Source organism: Ptychodera flava, chromosome 8, assembly GCF_041260155.1.
Source record: "Ptychodera flava strain L36383 chromosome 8, AS_Pfla_20210202, whole genome shotgun sequence".
In the NCBI taxonomy this organism is placed as follows: Eukaryota; Metazoa; Hemichordata; class Enteropneusta; family Ptychoderidae; genus Ptychodera; species Ptychodera flava.
In genome coordinates, this window is record NC_091935.1 from 13,923,734 (window position 1) to 13,942,989 (window position 19,256).

The following is a 19,256-nucleotide window of genomic DNA, read 5'->3' on the forward strand; positions in this document are numbered from 1 at the left end:
AAGAATCTTGTGATAGTGTTTTTAGTAGCTATCAAAATGAATACCACGTTAGCTAGCTACAGCTAAAACGAAATACAAACATTTGCGTCTTGTGGAGCGATTTTCGTTTGACTTTCACGTTGGCAGTGATTATTTCAGATAATGTTTGATTTTGAAGTAGTTTATTGAAAGGAAAAAAACAATAAAAACTTTGTTAGTTCCCACTTTTAGAGGGACAATAAGCTGTCACAGGATGCAAGTTCATGCAGCGTGAAATGGCGAATGCATCGATTCCTCACAGTTTCAGAGGTGTGAGGAATCTGTGGTTACTGGGAGCACCTTCTCTTACGTCATCGAAATTAATCTCGCATTGACCAATGACATAACTGGTTGCACTTCAATAGGGTAATACTGAGCGATATTCAACATTCTATGCCCGTGGTAATTTCACTAATACAAATCAATTACAGTTACAGAGATACCTTCTTCTAATTAATCAAAATTAATCTCACATGGACCGAGACCATGATTGCTTACACGTAAATACTACAATACGACTTACATTTATTCAATATTCAATGTCTACGTGGCAATTCACCGATGTAAACCACAATGTAAAAGATGTTCATATACACTTACACTCCATTACTGTTTCTCTGCCTGTCTTTTCGTAGTTTGAAATCGCACTCCCACTTGGTAACATTTTCAAAGCACATTTTTTTAATGCCAACGGTCGATATTTGACGTGGCGACTGCATGCGGATCACGAGATATCGATAAAAACATGTCCTCAAAAAAGTAAAAGTTTGAATTCCGGTGGCCCACCTAAATTCAGCTTCCGAACATCGAACGTTCGGCACTGGGGCCATTGTCAACTAAGCTATGGAGTACGAGTCTACGCTTACGCTGCTGTATGCCACAGTACCACTCGCGCCGGTGATCGGTCATGCCCCCTGGGGGAAAGCCTAGTCTTACTGACTATGAGAAAAAACGGAAAACAAAGTTTGATTCCACCAGAATTCGCATAGGTGACTGGCACAGTTACGTGCGGTTGATACATAGCGGCCGCCGAGTGGTATGCATAGGCGCATACCACGCGCGCGGCGTACTGTGTGGCAGACGACAAAATGTAGTCATCGGAGGCGACTAATATTTGACATGTAAACACTGATAATTATCTGGTATTGGTTAAAAATGTAGTACAACTGATTTAGAATAATGAAAACGACAAAAAACTAAGGAGACGTTTTACAAAACTTACCTGGGGTAATGGCATAATGCTGTATATAAATTCTTTGTAGTGGGAAGTAAATTAATTGCGTCGTTCGAACTTATTGTAGACTCCCTAGAATATCGTCAATCAGCACAACAACAAACCTTCGGGGGATTTCGGGTCAAAATCAGAAACGATCGTGAAACTTCGGGATGGAAAAATACGCTCGGGAAATGACATGTTTTTATCGATATCTCGCGATCCGCGCGCAGTCGCCACGTCAAATATCGACCGTTGGCATTATAAAATGATTTTTAAAATGTTACCAAGTGGGAGTGCCTGTTTGATATCATGCTACCTAAGTGACCAAAGAAGGAATCAAATCCTCGTTTCAAAGGGGTATAATCCAACGTTGAATAACCAAGATGCCATCTAATGGTGAGAGAATAGAATCCATGATAAGGAGCTACCATTGTTATTACATATTCGGTGGTTATAGATATGAACTATATCTATATCGAACACACTCAGGAGGTGGTCACAGCCTTGGTTATTGGATGGTTGGACGTAAAATTCTAATATCCATTTTAAGGCCGACTACACAGGTTGTTGTAATTTACAACAAGGAAACATTAAAACATCCTAGGGATGTGCATAAAAATTTGACAACCGTAAATTGCTGATTCCGGAAAAGAAAATCTACAATAAAAAATCTCAAAAATTGAGGTCGCTTATTTGTTTCCTCCTAAACAAATGTCAATAGGCTGGTCTCTTAGTAAATATTTGCTTCGGCTTAACTAAAGAAATGATACGAAAAATTTAAGTATATTTATACCAATCCATTTGAAATTTCAGTGAATCTGTTTGTGGTAACAAGCATTTTGCAGAAGTCATAATCTATACATGCAACTCTATATTACAGTGTAAGTGGTTCATCTATGCTGATGCCGTGTATTTGCATAGAACTACATCTGACATAACGGAAGCTTATCGTAAAATGTATTTTTGGGTTAGACTCACTCTCTTTCCAAATGACATTTATGTTACAAAGGATCGGTAGATAAAACATTCACAACCATATTCCTGCCATCTGTCAGAAACTTGTTTCATATTATGTATTTAATCTTTCCCATCTTCTTATCAAAAGACAGGTCTCACAATACAGTGATGTTGCTAATTGCGTATGGAAAGTAATGATTATGAGTGAAAGTGTGACCTCACTGGTTTTAACCGCTGGGGGACATAGGCTATGTTAATAATTAGATATTACAGTAAGGTGGCAAGAAGTGTAATGTATACTTTAGTACTTCTGTAATTGCTAATGTAACGAGATGTGTTTGAAAAGGTGAGAAGACGTTTCTAAATCGTTATCAGTATTGTTTTTAGGTGAATGTTTAAAATGTTTGAAACTCAATACAAATAGATTATTACATATCATGATGTTCGTCTGGCCTTTTAGACTTTCTTAGACTCTCAGGTCACGGATACAGTAGTGACAACTGTGGCGTTTACATATGGCTTTCAATGTGTACGTAGTTTTCGAGGGGGTTTTAATGATAATAAAACCGAAAGTTCGGTGTTTGCACCGTTTACTCACTTTCCGACGAGATGAGTCAAGTAGCCAACATCCTTCAACTTTTCAGGTAGCGTTTTAAAATTAAGAAGGCAGACCGCCTCTGACGAAACGCCACAACATTTGATGCTGGAATATAAATGAAATTAGTATCATTTTAGCTGAAATGACAAGGTATTTCCAATGTTTGTTTAATGTCATGTAACGATGTCGGAAGCTAACTTTGAACATTTCTATTGGTTTACAAAATAGAGTTCACACACATGTAGCAAACTGTGTGGTTGTAAATGCAAAGATCTTGCTTGTGAGAAACCTTGCGTGGTCGTGGGTCATTTGTAAACGGGTAATAATTAGAGGTGGCGATCTAGTAGTTTTCAGCGCTTGCATCTTTCCTAGGTGAGTAGATGTACATTGTGTGCTCGAAGCTGATCAACGAATCATTGAATCACTGCTAAATTTACAAAAATGAAGAAATAGTTGTTATACACATTTGAAGACGCATTGAGTATTTTTATTTAAATAAACACACCCCGAAATTCCATGTATACGTTTGTCATTGGTTGATTTCCCCTTTACCTGAAAATTTGAAGTCGTTGCGAAGAAATTTTAAGAGAAGGTAATATGATAGAGCTCTGAGCTGTTGAGTATTTGTGGTGATAATGCACCACATGCTCATTCTGTGTCGCTATTGACCAGAACAACTCAACAGAGGGGGGAACAGATGTCCAGTGCCAACTTTCTCTGAAAATGTGACGTCAGAGGTTATCTACGGAATCGTGGAATAGCGATATTTTTCCGGGAGCGCATAGCTCCTCAAGACAACGAACGGGCGCTACAGCCCTCATGACCAGGTAATAGATGTTAAGTACATTGATATTATAATATTCACTTTTATTTTCTTCCTGTTTTGTGCGATAAATTAGAAAATTCACAAAATTGGACACTACCCTGATTTGCTGCAAATTAATTGCCTAAAATGTGTACATTTACTGGTAAGCCGTCATTTCTCTATGGCATCCGGGTTAGTGCATATTAGCAAGTTACAACTCTTTACTGTAAGACGTAAATATTACTTACGGAGTACAGATTGGTTGAACGTAGGTCTAGTTGAATATAATGCCATTGTGACCAAGCGAGTTCAAGTGTGGTGTTTTGACGTTTGGGTTGTTCCAGCCAATGTCATTCCACCCTGGGTTATCAAAAAGGTATTGGAGCAATTAGGCACATTGACAAATCTACAACAATACGATTTCTTTGCGATTGACAAAATACATTAAGAACGCCTTAAAATGAAATCTATGCTTAGGCTACCGAACAAGAATTAAAACCACGACGTATTCCTTCGTCTTTACGCATTATGTATATATATCCTGGGAACAAGTGGGCAATATGAAAAAGATGCACATATTACCTCGGACTATTTTACTGAACAACGCCATTGTACTCACGGTGGTGAATATCAACAAGAATGGTATGGTAATAATGGCTCAAAGCAGCATATTTTTATGCGTGAAAGTATGAATGGTACAGTAATCTGAAAAATGAATTTTTACACCCCAAGGAAAAGCCTTAGGCTCTTAAACAGCTTAAATAATCACTGTTTAATTTACCAAGGTCGTCAGCAAGGATGAAAACGATGTGTGGACGTTTGACGTTCCGATCTTGCACAGACAAAAATACGGCAATAACGCCAACTGTCGCAGCTAGGATGATTGCGTACTTCTTGCCGCCAAATGACGAGTCTTCCTTACTTCTGTATTCTTTACGTTGCATTTCGAGTGCTGTCAGAAAAGAAGTGTATAGAATATAAAAGACTTTTAGGAACTAGAGACCAGACCAGTAACGTTTGGAGGGCAGTAAAAATACAATGAAATATGCGGAGTTGTAAAAAAAATCCAACTAAGTGCTTTTGCAAAAACATATTCATCTTATTTAAAATAGGCTTTGACTGAACCACACAGTTTTGTAGTTATTAAGAAAATGTTCAAAAAACAACACTAAACAGGCAATCTTCAATTACTGTACTGTTATTACACATTGTATTCTCAAACCGCAGAAAGGTACACAACCTTCAGAGCGACACAACCACTTAACCAGGTTCCAAAACGAGTTCGCTGGCCCGGGTTCCTGATAATCACTCACTCATTACAAGTTTTGATATATGTTCAACCTAAATACTATGTAATACTCAAAGATTTTGCATATCAGAGTACCGATGGAAGTAGCACTCACCATGCACGTTGAGACACAAGAGGTAGGCTAGTTACAAGAGTACCTCTGTAGAAAACCTCACCTCTGCGGCCGGAGGAAGCCATACACAAACGAGCAGGCAAATGCAAATATTGTTTACATTGGGAGAAAGTTGTCTGAACAAGGCGGTTGTACAAGGGCCAGCATAACGTCGCTAATGCATGGTAATGCTATCTCAGTCTTGAACATGGGGTGTCAATCGTTAAAGCATCAGTTGATGAATTACTTGGAAAATATTTCAAAATACCTCTATGTGCTTTACGTTGGCAGTGTGTTTTGTTTGTGACCCCTAGACAAAGTGAACTAAGTTCCATTCCCGTGGGTTTACTGAGAGACAAATATTGCTACATTGTATGAAAGCCTCAGCCATTTCCTATGTGAAAGGCGCCATACTGTACAAATTTTCTTACAAATGCCAGCATGACATCTGATACTGAATAGCAGTTCATACTCGAGTGTGTCATGATTTGACCTTTATATCAGACTGGGCTTGATACAAGCCTTGCGTTAACCCCTGACCCGAGGTTTTCTAGACTGTGTATGCAAACTGGGTGGAAATTGTCAACGGTCGACCGTTTTTCAGACATCTTTCAATAAGTCTAACAACATCAGCAACTTGTCATTTGCCGCAATATTTGTGAACAAAGGTCAAAAGATAGTGATTCTCCCTTTAACTGTCACCGACAATCCGTTAAAGAGTAAGTTTTATCTCTGTGCTCCAGCCAATGAGCTTAATCAACACTTAGAAGGCCAGAAATGTGTCTCATATTTCCGTGCCAAAGCAAAAGTATTAATTCTCGGTTATCTTAATGCTAGAATTAGATTAATAAAAGATACCATTGATGAGTCAAATCATCAACATATCCAAAGCCCACCCTAATAATATAAATTATAACTTTGAACATAAGAAACAGCCATAACACAACTTCTAAAAGAAGCATATAAAATTTCGTAGAAAATTAATAAGAAATATATAAAGTGCAATTTACTTATCTTAAATGGAAGAACCATGCTTTACTTAATGGGATATTTCACTTTTTATTCCAAAAAAGAATTTACTTGTATTGTCGGGGAATTCCTGTAGTGTTGTCTGATTCGTACAAAAAATTTCAAACAAGATATTTGTATTGTCACATAGACAAATATATCTCATTTGGCTTTATGGCCAAGATATCATTTAGTGCGTAATATGGTGAAGCAGCTCTCTTCGCTTCGGTCAATGCGACACATCAGATGTACATGTATGCGCCATCTGCTTCTCGTTTGGTGGGGTAAAATTTTGTCGATCCGGTACCTTTACAAAAAACGATTTAAATCGACCAAACTCCGTTCAGATTTTCTATCTGTGTATATACATGTAAGATTTTAATCAATCGAGGTTTTCTGCTTACGCTTGTATCCGACAAATGTTACTGAACGTCTTAATTGTTACTCCACACGTTCATGGCCTTGAAAACGTCCTTTCAGACATAAAGGGTACAATGGTCCGTCACCTAGTCTAGATTCATCAATGACAGTGTTTCAAGTTTTCAACGCATGACGTATGGTATCATAATTATGGATATTTAAATTTTAGAACTTTTGGCTGGAACTTCGCCCACATGCACAGAGAACTTATTTTTGTTCTCATGGTCGTCAATCTGTCGTCGTTACTTTGCATAAACAAAATGAAAAAGTAAATGCATTTTGAAAGTGTATTCACTGCATTCATTGTGGACTTTACTTCTCAATGTCAACATATTAGTTGGATATCTTAAAAGTATAACATGAGGATTAATTTAGCACCACTGGCAAGATTGGAGAGAATCGAAATATTCAGCGCTGTGGCCATCCGCATATATGTACAGCAATACATGTTGACGTGCAACTGATATGTCAGAGTGCTATGTGTCTGTGCCGAGTTTGAATGAAATATGTCAGTCATGTCATTGTAGTGGCTCTGGTAGGACAAATCCTACTAAACAAAATGACTGCTAGGCTGCCATATTTGGTAACAATTGCCTATACAGGACCGTTTTGCGAAACAAATTACAATTTTAAGTCATAGTGTACTGTCCTTGTGCCAACTTCGAATGAAATCAAACTCTTAGCACAAAAAGGCCGCCTGGCAGCCATATTGGACGTGGACATGTATGCCAATGTTGTCCGTACACCGAATTCGAGAAACATCAGCGTCCAAGAAACGCCTACGGACGGCCGGGTGGACGCACGCACGCACAGACTCATACACAGACGAATATAATTCAAAAAATAATTATTTTGTGTAAAACAATTATCTTTATTGATCTGAATTGTACTATCACCAACCTCGTGTATCTTGCTTAAACCAAATGATAAATTCAAAGTTATTCCTCTATCATTGTAACTTTAGTTGTCTTGGTTACCTTGTTACTTTTTTAAATTTAATTGTTATAACCACATTCGAAATTGAGTAGTATACTTTACGAAAAAGCAAATATGCATTTGTTTGAAACAGCAATATTAAGCCAGGAACATAGCTTTGCCTAGTAATTGTTGAGCCTAGCTCTATTGACTCATAAACTCGTATTATTTTACAAAATTTGCGATACGTTTATGTTAAAACATACATAAGAGAATTTAGAGAATTTATTGTATTGAATGGTTAACACTGAAATAACAACCACTGGTCTCTTAAAGAGAATAAATTAGACATATGGTATCAGCCTCCATCAACAGCTGAGTTGATCTCACATGCTCGGAAGCCAGGCAGAAATTATATCAGATCAGTTTGGTACATGGTAAGTGTTGCTTCATGTGCATATTCCTTCAGTCCCATCTTTGAAGATCCACTTTTAAAACTACAGCCATGGTGAGAAGACTCCGTCAAAATTATCAGGGTCTCCTTTTGGGTCCAATGTAGTATCGATTAATGGCACGACACCTTTCCTGTACTCATCCAATCGTCGACGCAGTTCCTCTACTTTCATCGGAAATTTCTGTGATAAGTCATGTCGTTCCTCTGGGTCATCTATTGATAAAATTGTAGGCCGAGCCAAAAAAATACCGTATGTATTCGTTTACGTTTATGCGAAGTTGTATTTTTTATGTCAACGAAAACTTCGGGCATTGATAAGTATCCCTAAAAAGAGTTAACAAAACAACATTACGGAAACGGATGTTTCACAGAACATTTAGGAGACAAAATGCTGCTTTGGTGTGTCATATATTGTATATGTATTACTATAAACTGTATATTTCACAAGCCATTTCTAGAACACGGACATGAGAGTACAATTCACTTGTTACGGCGTATTGCTCACATTTCTAGCGAATGGCTTTTTAAATATGTCTTAGACATTTCATGCAATCGATCCTATCTGTCATCTTTGAAATACGGCAAATGCCAGTTGTTGATGACACTCATTATCTGAAACCATACAAATAACGTCGACACCATACATGTAACATTGTCATCATGTGATGAAATTTAATTTACTCTGGTGAACTTTGAGTTTGTAATTCCTAAAATACATCAAATACTCGATGTATATTTTACAGGCTGGAGAAAATTTAAGATCTCTTTGATGTGCTAAATGGTACGTTCTTACAAGGTTTGAGGATATTTTGAAGCAAAAATTAAAAACAAAACGCGTTGGAAAATTTTCTAAATTATAGTTTGTAATTAAATATTCGATGCCAAAAGCTAAGATATGACGATTGCTTACGACACAGTATATCTAATGACAAAAAAATTTTATGGCTGCTATCGAGTGTCTGTACAATATCGAGACTTCGAAATGTACACGAAAACCAAATACAAAAACTATACAGTTAAATGGTCCTGTCAGGTGTTAATCAGTGGGCCAAAATCGGATGTTCAACGTGAATTTCATGAAATTAATCACCACAAACCTTTCAAATTGAACAATAAGGTCACGTTTGCAGGTGGTGTTGGAACCTTCATATCCAAGACTCCTTTCGGTTTTATCACCTCTCTGTCCACTGGCAACCAGCCATCTGAAAACAGTGGCGATAACGAGTGTATGATACTAACAATAGCGCAAAAATTCTCTATTACGAAATACTTATGTACTTTCTCTTAAAACTTGTTGTCGGGGAACCAAAGCTACATAGTGTCAAAGGATACCAAAACGATTTATTTAAAAATGAGTGATAGAAAAACCATCCTTAGCTATGTATTTTCTATAACAACTACCACCTAAAATTTTGAAAATATGAACCAGACATTTGATGTTATGAATGGATTGAAATGTTATAAAGATAACTCATAATTGAGAATTGTTCTGTTACCCTTTATGACAAGCATTGCAACCAATCTAACATGTAATTACTGTCACCAGTACAACCACTTTAAGGGGGCGTTGAACCCAACACAGTGCATTTTACTCGAAAATCACTCTTTTGCAAATATTCATTAAATTTTAATTAATTTGTTAATCCAAGATTAAAATATTGGTTGGATTCACCTTTTAGCTAGTCAAGCAGTCGAAAGTCGCGTGAAAAGTAGTGTTTTTTATGCAAATGTATGCAAATCATCCGCTTTCCTGGCTCCTTTTTCCTCCCTATTTCAAAATTTCCAAAGGGTCAAATTTTCTGAAATTTTCACATTATGTTCCTTAAATGCTATATAACAAAATGACTATTTTGTTTGACAATAAAGTTCTCACATTTTGAATAAGAGGCATTTTAGTTTAGCTTATCATGATTTTAATCAATTTTTTTGAGTGTCAGTCTTTCAACCCTTGCCATTTTAGAATGAGGATAGATAATGTAAAATAGGATAGTCGTTTTTTCTACATATACTCTACTTCAAGTGAAATATTACATTTTAGAAAATATTGTCGTTTTTTTACTTAAATATATCTTTATCATTAATATCAAAATTGAAGTATTTTACCCAAAATATACACCGACTTCATCCTTCGGGTGGACTACTGCTACCGTACTAAATTTTAGAGTCTCTGCTTTTTGAAAATATATAGTATGTGGGGGTTTCCTTGTCATCTTTGCTGAGAAATATTGCTTTGAAAAAAAAATGCGTTGGCAACACGAAGCTCCACTTTATAAATACCAAACTATTTCTGCTGCAGGTCGTCAAAATTTGTGACGCCCCTTTAAATAAATAAATGTTTGGACAATTACATAAGTCCAAATCTTTGGTCATTCCTGAGATAAAACCGAAACTCATTAATACCTTTGGCATGTGTAAAAACGTATTTCACATAAACAAAATCATTCGTCGGCGTTCGGTATATGGCAGATGTTCTAGGTGCTATAAATCTATAAAAACTTATCAAAATTTACCTACCTACTTCACTGAGCACTTGGCCAGGATAAAACATGTTTGGATTGCCTACAATCAATTTCCAATCTCCGACCCTAGAAAGAATTATGTATTGAAAAGTACGCAGTACAACAGTGTTTCAGATTCTGAGTGTTCTGGCAAGAGTGACCAACAGGATAGCCATAAGCTTACAGGTTAGTAAGTTTGGTGGTTTTTACAACAAATCAACAAATATATATATATATATATATATATATATATATATATATATATATATATATATATATATATATATATATATATATATATATATATATATATATATATATATATATATATATACACAAGAGACAAAAGCATAATTGATAATGGGTACATTGTTTTGCGGTTAGCTGATTTAAGGGTTAAACGGACTTTTGAAGATGTTATTACCATTTTATTTGTGTGCGTAAATAATACTCATAAATGCACTCGCATAAATACATATTTTATTATCATATTGTGCGTACTTAAATTTTCAGTATACTTCACAACCATGAAAACTTTTTAATTCAATCTTATGGGCACAGTGAACTTTGAACTGTATTACCTTATAGCTGCACCAGGAGACTTGTCAAATTGATCGATGTTGTATACAAATTCTGTTCGTGGTGACGGCGATCCGTTTGCAATCATATCTACTATATCCATACCGTCTAGGTCCGATTCTGCTTTGAGTGAATAGTGAAGTTACATTTTAAAAAAGCCAGGACCATACTCATATTGGTCATTTTGGAATTTGTAACACTATTAGTCCAGTCAAAATAGGGTTGGACCCACCACAAATTGCAACAGAATTTTTTTCTTCAGAATGCATTTTAAAGAGGTACCCAGAACAACATATTAAAAGTTTACTCGAATCCACCTTGGGCAATATGACTAATTTGCATAAATCAAATATGGCCACGGCCAACCATCCGACAAAATAACATAATTGGCTACATATCACATGTTAAACAAGCTATTTCAGTGATTTCACAGTCTGACACTAGTAATATGGCTCATGGAATCATTTTGGAGGTAAAATGTTTCAAATAGGCACTTCATTAATTTGCATAATTCCAATATGGCGGCCAAACATTCCTACAAAAAGACATTTTTGGTCATATACCACGCATTAAACAAGCTATTTCAGTGATTTCAAAGTTTAAATATTTTTTCTTGGGTATTAAGAAACGCTTTTAGTGGCTCAATTTTCACAAAGGCCCTTTGATAATGTGTAACAAGAGTATATACTCATTCTAAAATGGCATGGGCTGAAAGACTGAACTCAAAAAGTGCTTAAAATCATGGTAAGCAAAATAAAAATGCCTCTAATTCAAAATGTAAGAATTTTATTGCAAACAAAATCGTTGTTTTGTTATATAGCATATAAAAACATAGTGTAAAAATTTCAGAAAATTTGACCCAGCTACAGTTATATTCGGATAAAAGAGAGCAGAAAATCGAGTGATTTGCACACATTTGCATACATTAACCATTCTATTTATTTATTTACACTTTATTGAGCGGCCGAGTTACTTGTACAGTAATTTTCATCGGGGCTAAAGCAAAATTTCAATAATTACATCTACAAAGGAACATTCATTTTCACATAATCTTTCAAGTCAGATTTAAAGGTGTACAGAACAGTAGTTTGTTTGATTTCAATTGGTAAAGCATTCCACAGTTTGGCAGCATGGTATTGAAAGCTACGTTGACCATATTTTGAGAAGCATCTAGGTATATAAGAATCCTGGCGAGAAGTAGACGTGTATGATGACTATGTACATCACTCTGAGCAGTAAACAAATCAGATAAATACTGTGGACCATACCCTTTCAAACATTTAAAAGTTTCAATTCCGGTGAAGTAAAATATTCTTTGTCTGACAGACATGACATTACGTAATGAAAATACATCCACTGAAGGGAAATCAAACGGAAGTTAAAAAAGCGTACGTAGAGCTCTTTTCTGAAGTATAAACACTTTATCAATATTCTTAACTGTTGTGTTCCCCCAAACTACACAGCAATAATCAAGAATACTCTGGAATAGACCATAATACAGTACTATACGCTGATCAAAAGGAATATTATAAATAAGAAGTTTACATAAAAATCCAATGCGCATACTCAATATCTTGCATAAATCATCAATATGAACATCCCAGGATAAGGTTTCATCTAAAGATATAACTAAAATCTCCCCTGAAATAACTTTAGGGATCTTGGTATCAGCTATCTCTATTGACAATGAAACATCGGAATTATTCAAATGACCCAACATAAAAGGTTAAGTTATCAAAATGCACTTTGTTTTCCTTGCGTTTATACGCATATGATTATTGGTTATCCAATTAGAAATTGGTAAATATCACAATTTACAGCATCATTGACTTCACTAATACACTTTCCCTTCGTAAGAAGTGTCTGATCATCAGCATACATGTGGAGGGTGGAGGAATCAACAGACAATGTCATATCATTAATAAATATCATGAAAAGTAAAGGTCTATATCATGCAACTTACGACTGCTTGCCAAGCTAAAAGGTGAACCTAACCAATTTTTAATCTTGGGTTACAAATTAATCAAAATTTGAGGAATGTATGCAAAAAAAAAATCATTTTAAGCAAAATACGCTGCGTTGGGTCCAGTGCCCTCTTAACAGTTTTTTCCTATTGCTAAAAACTCTATCAGAACCTTCTTTATAATAGAAGCTATTTGGGCATTAATTTTTGCAACCATATTTAATTTCTGAAAATTATCAAAGGGTCTTTTAAAAATATTGAACCACAAAAGGTGTTTCTCCATTCTCAAGAAATATATTTAAACTTCAAAATGGCTGAAATAGAATGTTCAATACATGATATATGACAGAAAATGTCTGTTAGTAGGTATATTGGCCGCCCTGTTCGATTTATGCAAATTAACGAAGTGCCAACGCAAATCATTGCACCTCAAAAATCATTTGTCCATGCCAAGAAATATACTTTAACTTTGAAATCACAGAAATAGCTTGTTTAACCCTTTGGCTGCTGTAATTTTTTACACCAAAATTTTAATGCAATATTGACCAATTTCTGTGAACTTTTCTGTACGTTTTTTTCATAATTTTGGACCAAATGGATATCATTTTTCATCAGCTACATTTTGATCAAAATTTGGCAAAAAGCAGAAAAGTTGACTGTGGTACATTTTATAAAGTTGACAAAGTAGACTTTGGCGCCCAAAAGGTTAATTCGTGGTATATGACAGAACATGTCTTTTTTAGGTATGTTGGCCACAATACTGGATTTATGCAAATTTACAAATTACCTATGCAAATCATTGCATCTCGAAAATCGTTTGTCCATGCCTAAGAAATATACTTTTAACTTTAAAATCAAGGAAATAGCTTGTTTAATACGTGGCATATGACCAAAAATGTCTTTGTAGGAATGTTGGCCGCCATATTGCAATTTTAATGCCATATTGCAATTTTAATGCCATATTGCAATTTTAATGCAATATTTGACCAATTTCTGTGAACTTTTCTGTACGTTTTTTTCATAATTTTGGACCAAATGGATATCATTTTTCATCAGCTACATTTTTTATCAAAATTTGGCAAAAAGCAGAAAATGTTGACTGTGGTACATTAATAAATTTGACACAAATAGACTCTGGCGCCCAAATGGTTAATTCGTGGTATAAAACAGAACAGGTCTATTGTCGGTATGTTGGCCACCATTTTGGATTTAAGCAAATTAACAAATTACCTATGCAAATCATTGCATCTCGAAAATCGTTTGTCTATGCCTAAGAAATATTTTTTTAACTTTAAAATCACTGAAATAGCTTGTTTAATACGTGGCATATGACCAAAAATGTCTTTTGTAGGAATTTTGGCCGCCATATTGGAATTATGCAAATTAATGAAGTGCCTATATGAAACATTATAACTCAAAAATGATTCCTTGAGCCAAATAAATAGTGTCAGACTGTGAAATCACTGAAATGGCTTTTTAATATGTGATATATGGCCAATTATGTTATTTTGTCAGATGGCTGGCAGCCATATTTGATTTATGCAAATTAGACATATTTCCCCAAGGTGGATTCGAGTAAACTTTTAATATGTTGTTCTGGGTACCTCATTAAAATGCATTCTGAAGAAAAAAAATTCTGTTGCAATTTGTGGTGGGTTAGGTGCCAAAATCTCGTAGATTGACTGGACTATATACACGATCGTAGGCCTGCGCGGTAAGACTATAGCAACCTAAATAGTAGCCCCAAACCAGTCCATTGATCAAACCCGTCTTATTGATCTTACTGAAGAATTAAGATTTACACAATACATAATACATGCCCCTATCCGAGAACTTAATTTACATACAACGAGCTGACCTTAAACTTTAAAAAACAAGGCATGGCTGAAATTGGCATTGCCTTTTTCACACTTTGAGTCTTTTAAATTTAGGCGGAAAGTCATGGCCTGTTGTATTGTCACATAATATCTTGTAGAGCAACTTACTAAAATCTACCATCAAACTCCACATTGTACACATTATCGACGCACATTTCCCGCAGTATAAACAGTCTGAAGTGAATTAAACAAACCCATAGCATGTAAAGGGGAACTTGAGCCTATGAAAAGACCTTTGTAGGATGTTTACAATATAGAATTACGTTCACACTACAGAGTTTAGGTCGACTCTGCGCCGATCCTGGTGCGAGATTAAAACAAAGAGTGTACGAGAACCATTTTTGTTCTTATTTCAATTTTGCGTCAGGCCAAAAGGCGGCCCTTGTACTGATGTGAACCTAGCTAAGAGGTGTCGCAAAGTATACAGTTAGGTCGACCAGTGATGATGGAGACAAAATGACGCTACTTACATATATTTGCATATCCTGGTGTCCCATAGAAAAATGAGCGTTTGACATCTCATGGCTCCTGCGACATCTCGAAAACATAATAATTATCATGAGAACCTGGTACCAGTGACTCATTGTTTGTCTTACCTGGAGTGATGCCCGCCATTGACAGTATAGTTGTGTGCCAATCCGTAATGTGATTTAACCTACGCATCAATAAAGGTTTCAATTTGTCACTTAGCTTCGATACATCTTACAGTGCCAAATGTTTCCAATGTTATCATTGTAATGTTAATTACCGTGAGATAATTGAAAGACTAAAACATTTCCTGAAACCTTCCCTTTTGAATGAATTCCTTTTTGAACAAAATGCAAAATCTTAGTCGCCGTTAAAACTTTGGAACCAGAGTAACAAATTACCCAATATTTATCGACCTTGAAATTCAAAATGGACGCCATCCCTTTGTTAACTTAATTGTAGTCTATTGGGAAAATTAAATTTCCGATTTTAAACAAAAAATAAGACAGTGAAAACTTAACTACTCCAAGAGCTTCATAATAAGCCGACTCAAACAGTAGGGTGAAAAGGCATAGAAACAAGTTTTTGGGTCTGAACAGTTGTCTTTGGATCAAATCTACCTTAATTTAAGCACAGTTTACAGATAGTGTCTCTTAATCGTAGAGTCGGGCCAAACAGCACGTGATATATAAAGTTTGTCAGAATAAATGCGATGTCCTGGCGTAATGACTTTTAAATTTCACAGAGATATCTTGCCAGTAAACTCATAATATCGAAGGCATTCTTCACCAGCTTAGTAACAAATTCTTGCTCTCTTACCCGTCATGGACATATCCGTTCTGTTTCACCAGGGGTCCATGTATCATTGCTGGAACTCTGACGCCACCTTCAAAGAGTGTTGAGGCGGTGGACCGAAATGGCAAGTTACTGCCCTGTGTAACCATTAATGCACCGTTCTAAGTGATTCGGACGAAAAGAATGGTATGTGTGAGGCACATGCAAGCGGGGTAAGTGTTTGTGCCAACACCATTGCAGGGAATTTGCGAGTGTTTGAGTGTTTTAAGGTGGAACTGCATGTTGCCAACGCAATTTTTTTCAAAGCAATATTTCTCATCAAAGATGACAAGGAAACCCCCTCAAACTATATATTTTCAAAAAAGCAGAGACTCTAAAATTTATTATGGTAGCAGTAGTTCATTCGAAAGATGAAGTAGGTATATATTTTGGGTAAAAAACCTCAATTTTGGTATTAATGATAAAAATTTATTTAAATAAAAAACTTTTCTGAAATGCAATATTTTACTTGAGTAAACATTATACGTAAAAAACCCGACTATTTTATTTTGCATTATCTAACCTCATTCAAAAATGGCAAGGGTTAAAAGACTGACATTCAAAAAAGTTATCAAAATCATGATTAGCAAAATTCGAATGCCTCTTATTCAAAATGTACGAACTTCATTGCCAAACAAAATAGTCGTTTTTATAGAGCTTTCAAAGAACACAATGTGAAAATCTCAAGGTGTAGTTAAATTCTTTGTAATTTTGAAATTGGAGGGAAAAAGGAGCCAGGAAATCGGGTGATTTGCATAAATTTGCATAAATTATCACTTCTTTATCACGCAACTTATGACTGCTTGACAATCTATAAAAGGTGAACCAAACCAAAATTTTAATCTTGGGTCAACAAATTAATTCAAATTGAATGAATATTTGCAAAAACGTGATTTTTGAGCAGAAAATGCTGTGTTGGGTGCAGCGCCCCCTGAAGTATGTTCCATAAACATGTCTCCGAACAAGAGGGTATATCGGTCGGAAATGTTTTGATTATCTTGATTTGAATGTGACTTGTCTAAAAATGCCAGAATTCTGAAATTCCTGTTCAAGTTTTCAAAATGCAAAATGTTTTAGATAGGACGGTTTTAAAATAAGTCTTCAAGAGATTAGATTTGACTAAAAGAAAAACACATGTATTTTTATTTAGCCTTGCAAGATGTTAACCAAATAATAAAATTTCTCAATTTTTTGGAAATCATAAAACAATTGGGTAAGCGATTCTCTTTTATTTATTTTATTTCATTAATGCAAATCCGATGGGCAGATTCGACTGATATTTTGTCAAACATTTCTATAGATATAGCATTACTACTTGCACAGGTCCATCGGGCACACCTGCAAGACACTGGACCATACAGTAGAATTTAGTGCTATTCTGGTGGTCCTTTCAGTTTAAATAATTTTAAACACACTTTAAGAGACGATTTTAAATTGTATTGCTATTATTTTCGATATCATGGGTCAGGAATGCTTCGATATTGCCTTCAACATGTAACAAATTAACAGGTTATTTACGTGCATGCAAGTTGAAAAGTTCAAATTGCCGTCACGAAAATGCTCTATAATCTATGCTGTCAGTGGCTGTTGTGCAAATATGAGCGACCTAGACAAATAACGCAAACTAAACGACAATTACAAATTGGATTTTCATCATTAAATCTATACATCAAAGTCACATTTTATGCTGATGAGTGTGTTTTCAAGAAGACGTACACGCACGAAGTGGACAAAGGACAGACAACTGTATTTGCTTTGTTATTGTTTATCATTAAAATAAAGGAAAATTGTTGTACTGTAGGCTAGACATTGATTCCGCTGATCTTTTCAAAGTTCAAACATTATATAGTATACGCATAGAGGCGGGAATACTTTTGAATTTGAAGTAGCTGAATTTAAACCGGTATTTGACATAATGCAAGATGGTTAAGATGGTTATCAATGTAAACACAAAAATGTAAACTTACGTCACTGATGAAAATCAACATTGTATCTTCCCACATTCCACGTGACTTCAGCGCAGAGGTTACGTTACTAACTGCTTCATCCATAAGGGACAGTTTGGCTTTAAATAATAAAACATGTTATTGTCCTCAGGTACAGCGAAAATGATTAAACGATAAAGATGCTCCAGGGCAACATCGTACCAGAGAAACAACCAGGAACAACGCCAACAAAGTAATCGTTTTGCATAATTCAATTATTACTTTAGAACCGTAATGTACAGTCTTCACAACACCCCCATCACTGAAAGATTCCTACATTGCAGCCAACATTGACGTTGATCATATTTTCTTACCATAATACCTCCTGAGATTCTTATTTTCCATGTTAGGGTAGAGATCTTCGTAGTTACTTGGAACCTAGAAAAAGACGACACTGAAGTCAAAAATCCCTCTTTATTTTTATCTGTTCCTAATACTCTTGTAAGCTATTTCATGACATTGTCGGGTAAAAGTGTAGGTCAAATTTCAATAACTATGAATGGCTGTTATAGAGTGTTCAGCAAAACTGGTAGATTCATTCAAACGGCATTATCAGCATGAAAGATCCTGAATCAGCAATGAAAATGACGAAGTTCTGTAAGGCTATGATTAAGTTTCATCATATCGAAATTTAATTTCCATTATGGCTTCGTGTCCACATGTCAAACATTCTTGCTTAACTTTTTTTACAAGAAAGGTAAAGGAATTCATTATATTTCCTACGCATAGTGAAAGCTCAGCAAAATCGTCGTATCATCGAGTTACAGAGGACTTTAATGAAATATTTTGAACAGCTGATGAAACTGACAAACATTATGTAAGACTTACAAAAACAATGACGAGGACATATATCAGAAGATATTAACAAATTGACTAGAAAAGTGCTAAACGATTACTTCAACAATATCGGGACTATCAGTTCCTTCTTTAAGCTGTTCCACTCATTAATAGTTCAATTATGAGGGTAAAACATGGCTAAGACATGATAAATGTAATATTTGAATCAGAGAGAACAACTTCCTGGACGTAACTGGAACTTCCCGGACTGTTTACGCAATGAACGTTCCAACCAGACCTTCGACACAATCAATTATCGGAGGAATCAGTCATAAATGCGTATGCATATAAATCAAGTGAAGGTCTTACCTGTAATCCCTTTGCAGGTTGGTCTATGGCGAAATACAAGAACAGAGGATATGCAGGATAGTGTTTTGATATGATATCGACCGCTCGTTCTGTGTACAGCAGCAACAAATGTATG

At 35.5% G+C, this 19,256-nt stretch overlaps 2 protein-coding genes across 2 annotated transcripts in view; both read right to left on the minus strand.

Moving 5' to 3' along the window:
* The window catches only part of LOC139138555 (arylsulfatase B-like), a 42,612-nt gene extending 38,098 nt beyond the window's left edge, over window positions 1–4,514 (minus strand). Inside the window, exons 1-2 of the mRNA XM_070706981.1 lie at window positions 4,376–4,514; window positions 3,843–3,954 (exon numbers count right to left, since the gene is read on the minus strand). The gene's annotated coding sequence lies outside the window, so the exon portion shown is untranslated. The remainder of the gene's footprint in view (window positions 1–3,842; window positions 3,955–4,375) is intronic.
* Window positions 4,515–7,728: 3,214 nt separating this feature from the next.
* Window positions 7,729–19,236, minus strand: LOC139138560 (arylsulfatase B-like). Its single transcript, XM_070706988.1, has 9 exons — window positions 19,142–19,236; window positions 18,310–18,373; window positions 17,978–18,075; window positions 15,996–16,132; window positions 15,305–15,363; window positions 10,871–10,991; window positions 10,306–10,376; window positions 8,889–8,993; window positions 7,729–8,004 (listed from the first exon to the last, which is right to left on the minus strand). Exons 2-9 carry the CDS (start codon window positions 18,338–18,340, stop codon window positions 7,835–7,837), a joined length of 792 nt encoding a protein of 263 aa, XP_070563089.1. The 5' UTR covers window positions 18,341–18,373; window positions 19,142–19,236; the 3' UTR covers window positions 7,729–7,834.
* Between the last annotated feature and the right edge of the window lie 20 nt (window positions 19,237–19,256).

Bases quoted from the DNA above. Each gene is read 5' to 3' on its own strand.
- LOC139138560 (XM_070706988.1), bottom strand. From the start codon at position 18,340: ATGGAAAATAAGAATCTCAGGAGGTATTATG. The intron at 16,133-17,977 runs GTAAGTTTACAT...CGAATCACTTAG, and splicing joins TGTTGATTTTCATCAGTGAC to AACGGTGCATTAATGGTTAC. The intron at 15,364-15,995 runs GTAAGAGAGCAA...ATTGATGCGTAG, and splicing joins AACGGATATGTCCATGACGG to GTTAAATCACATTACGGATT.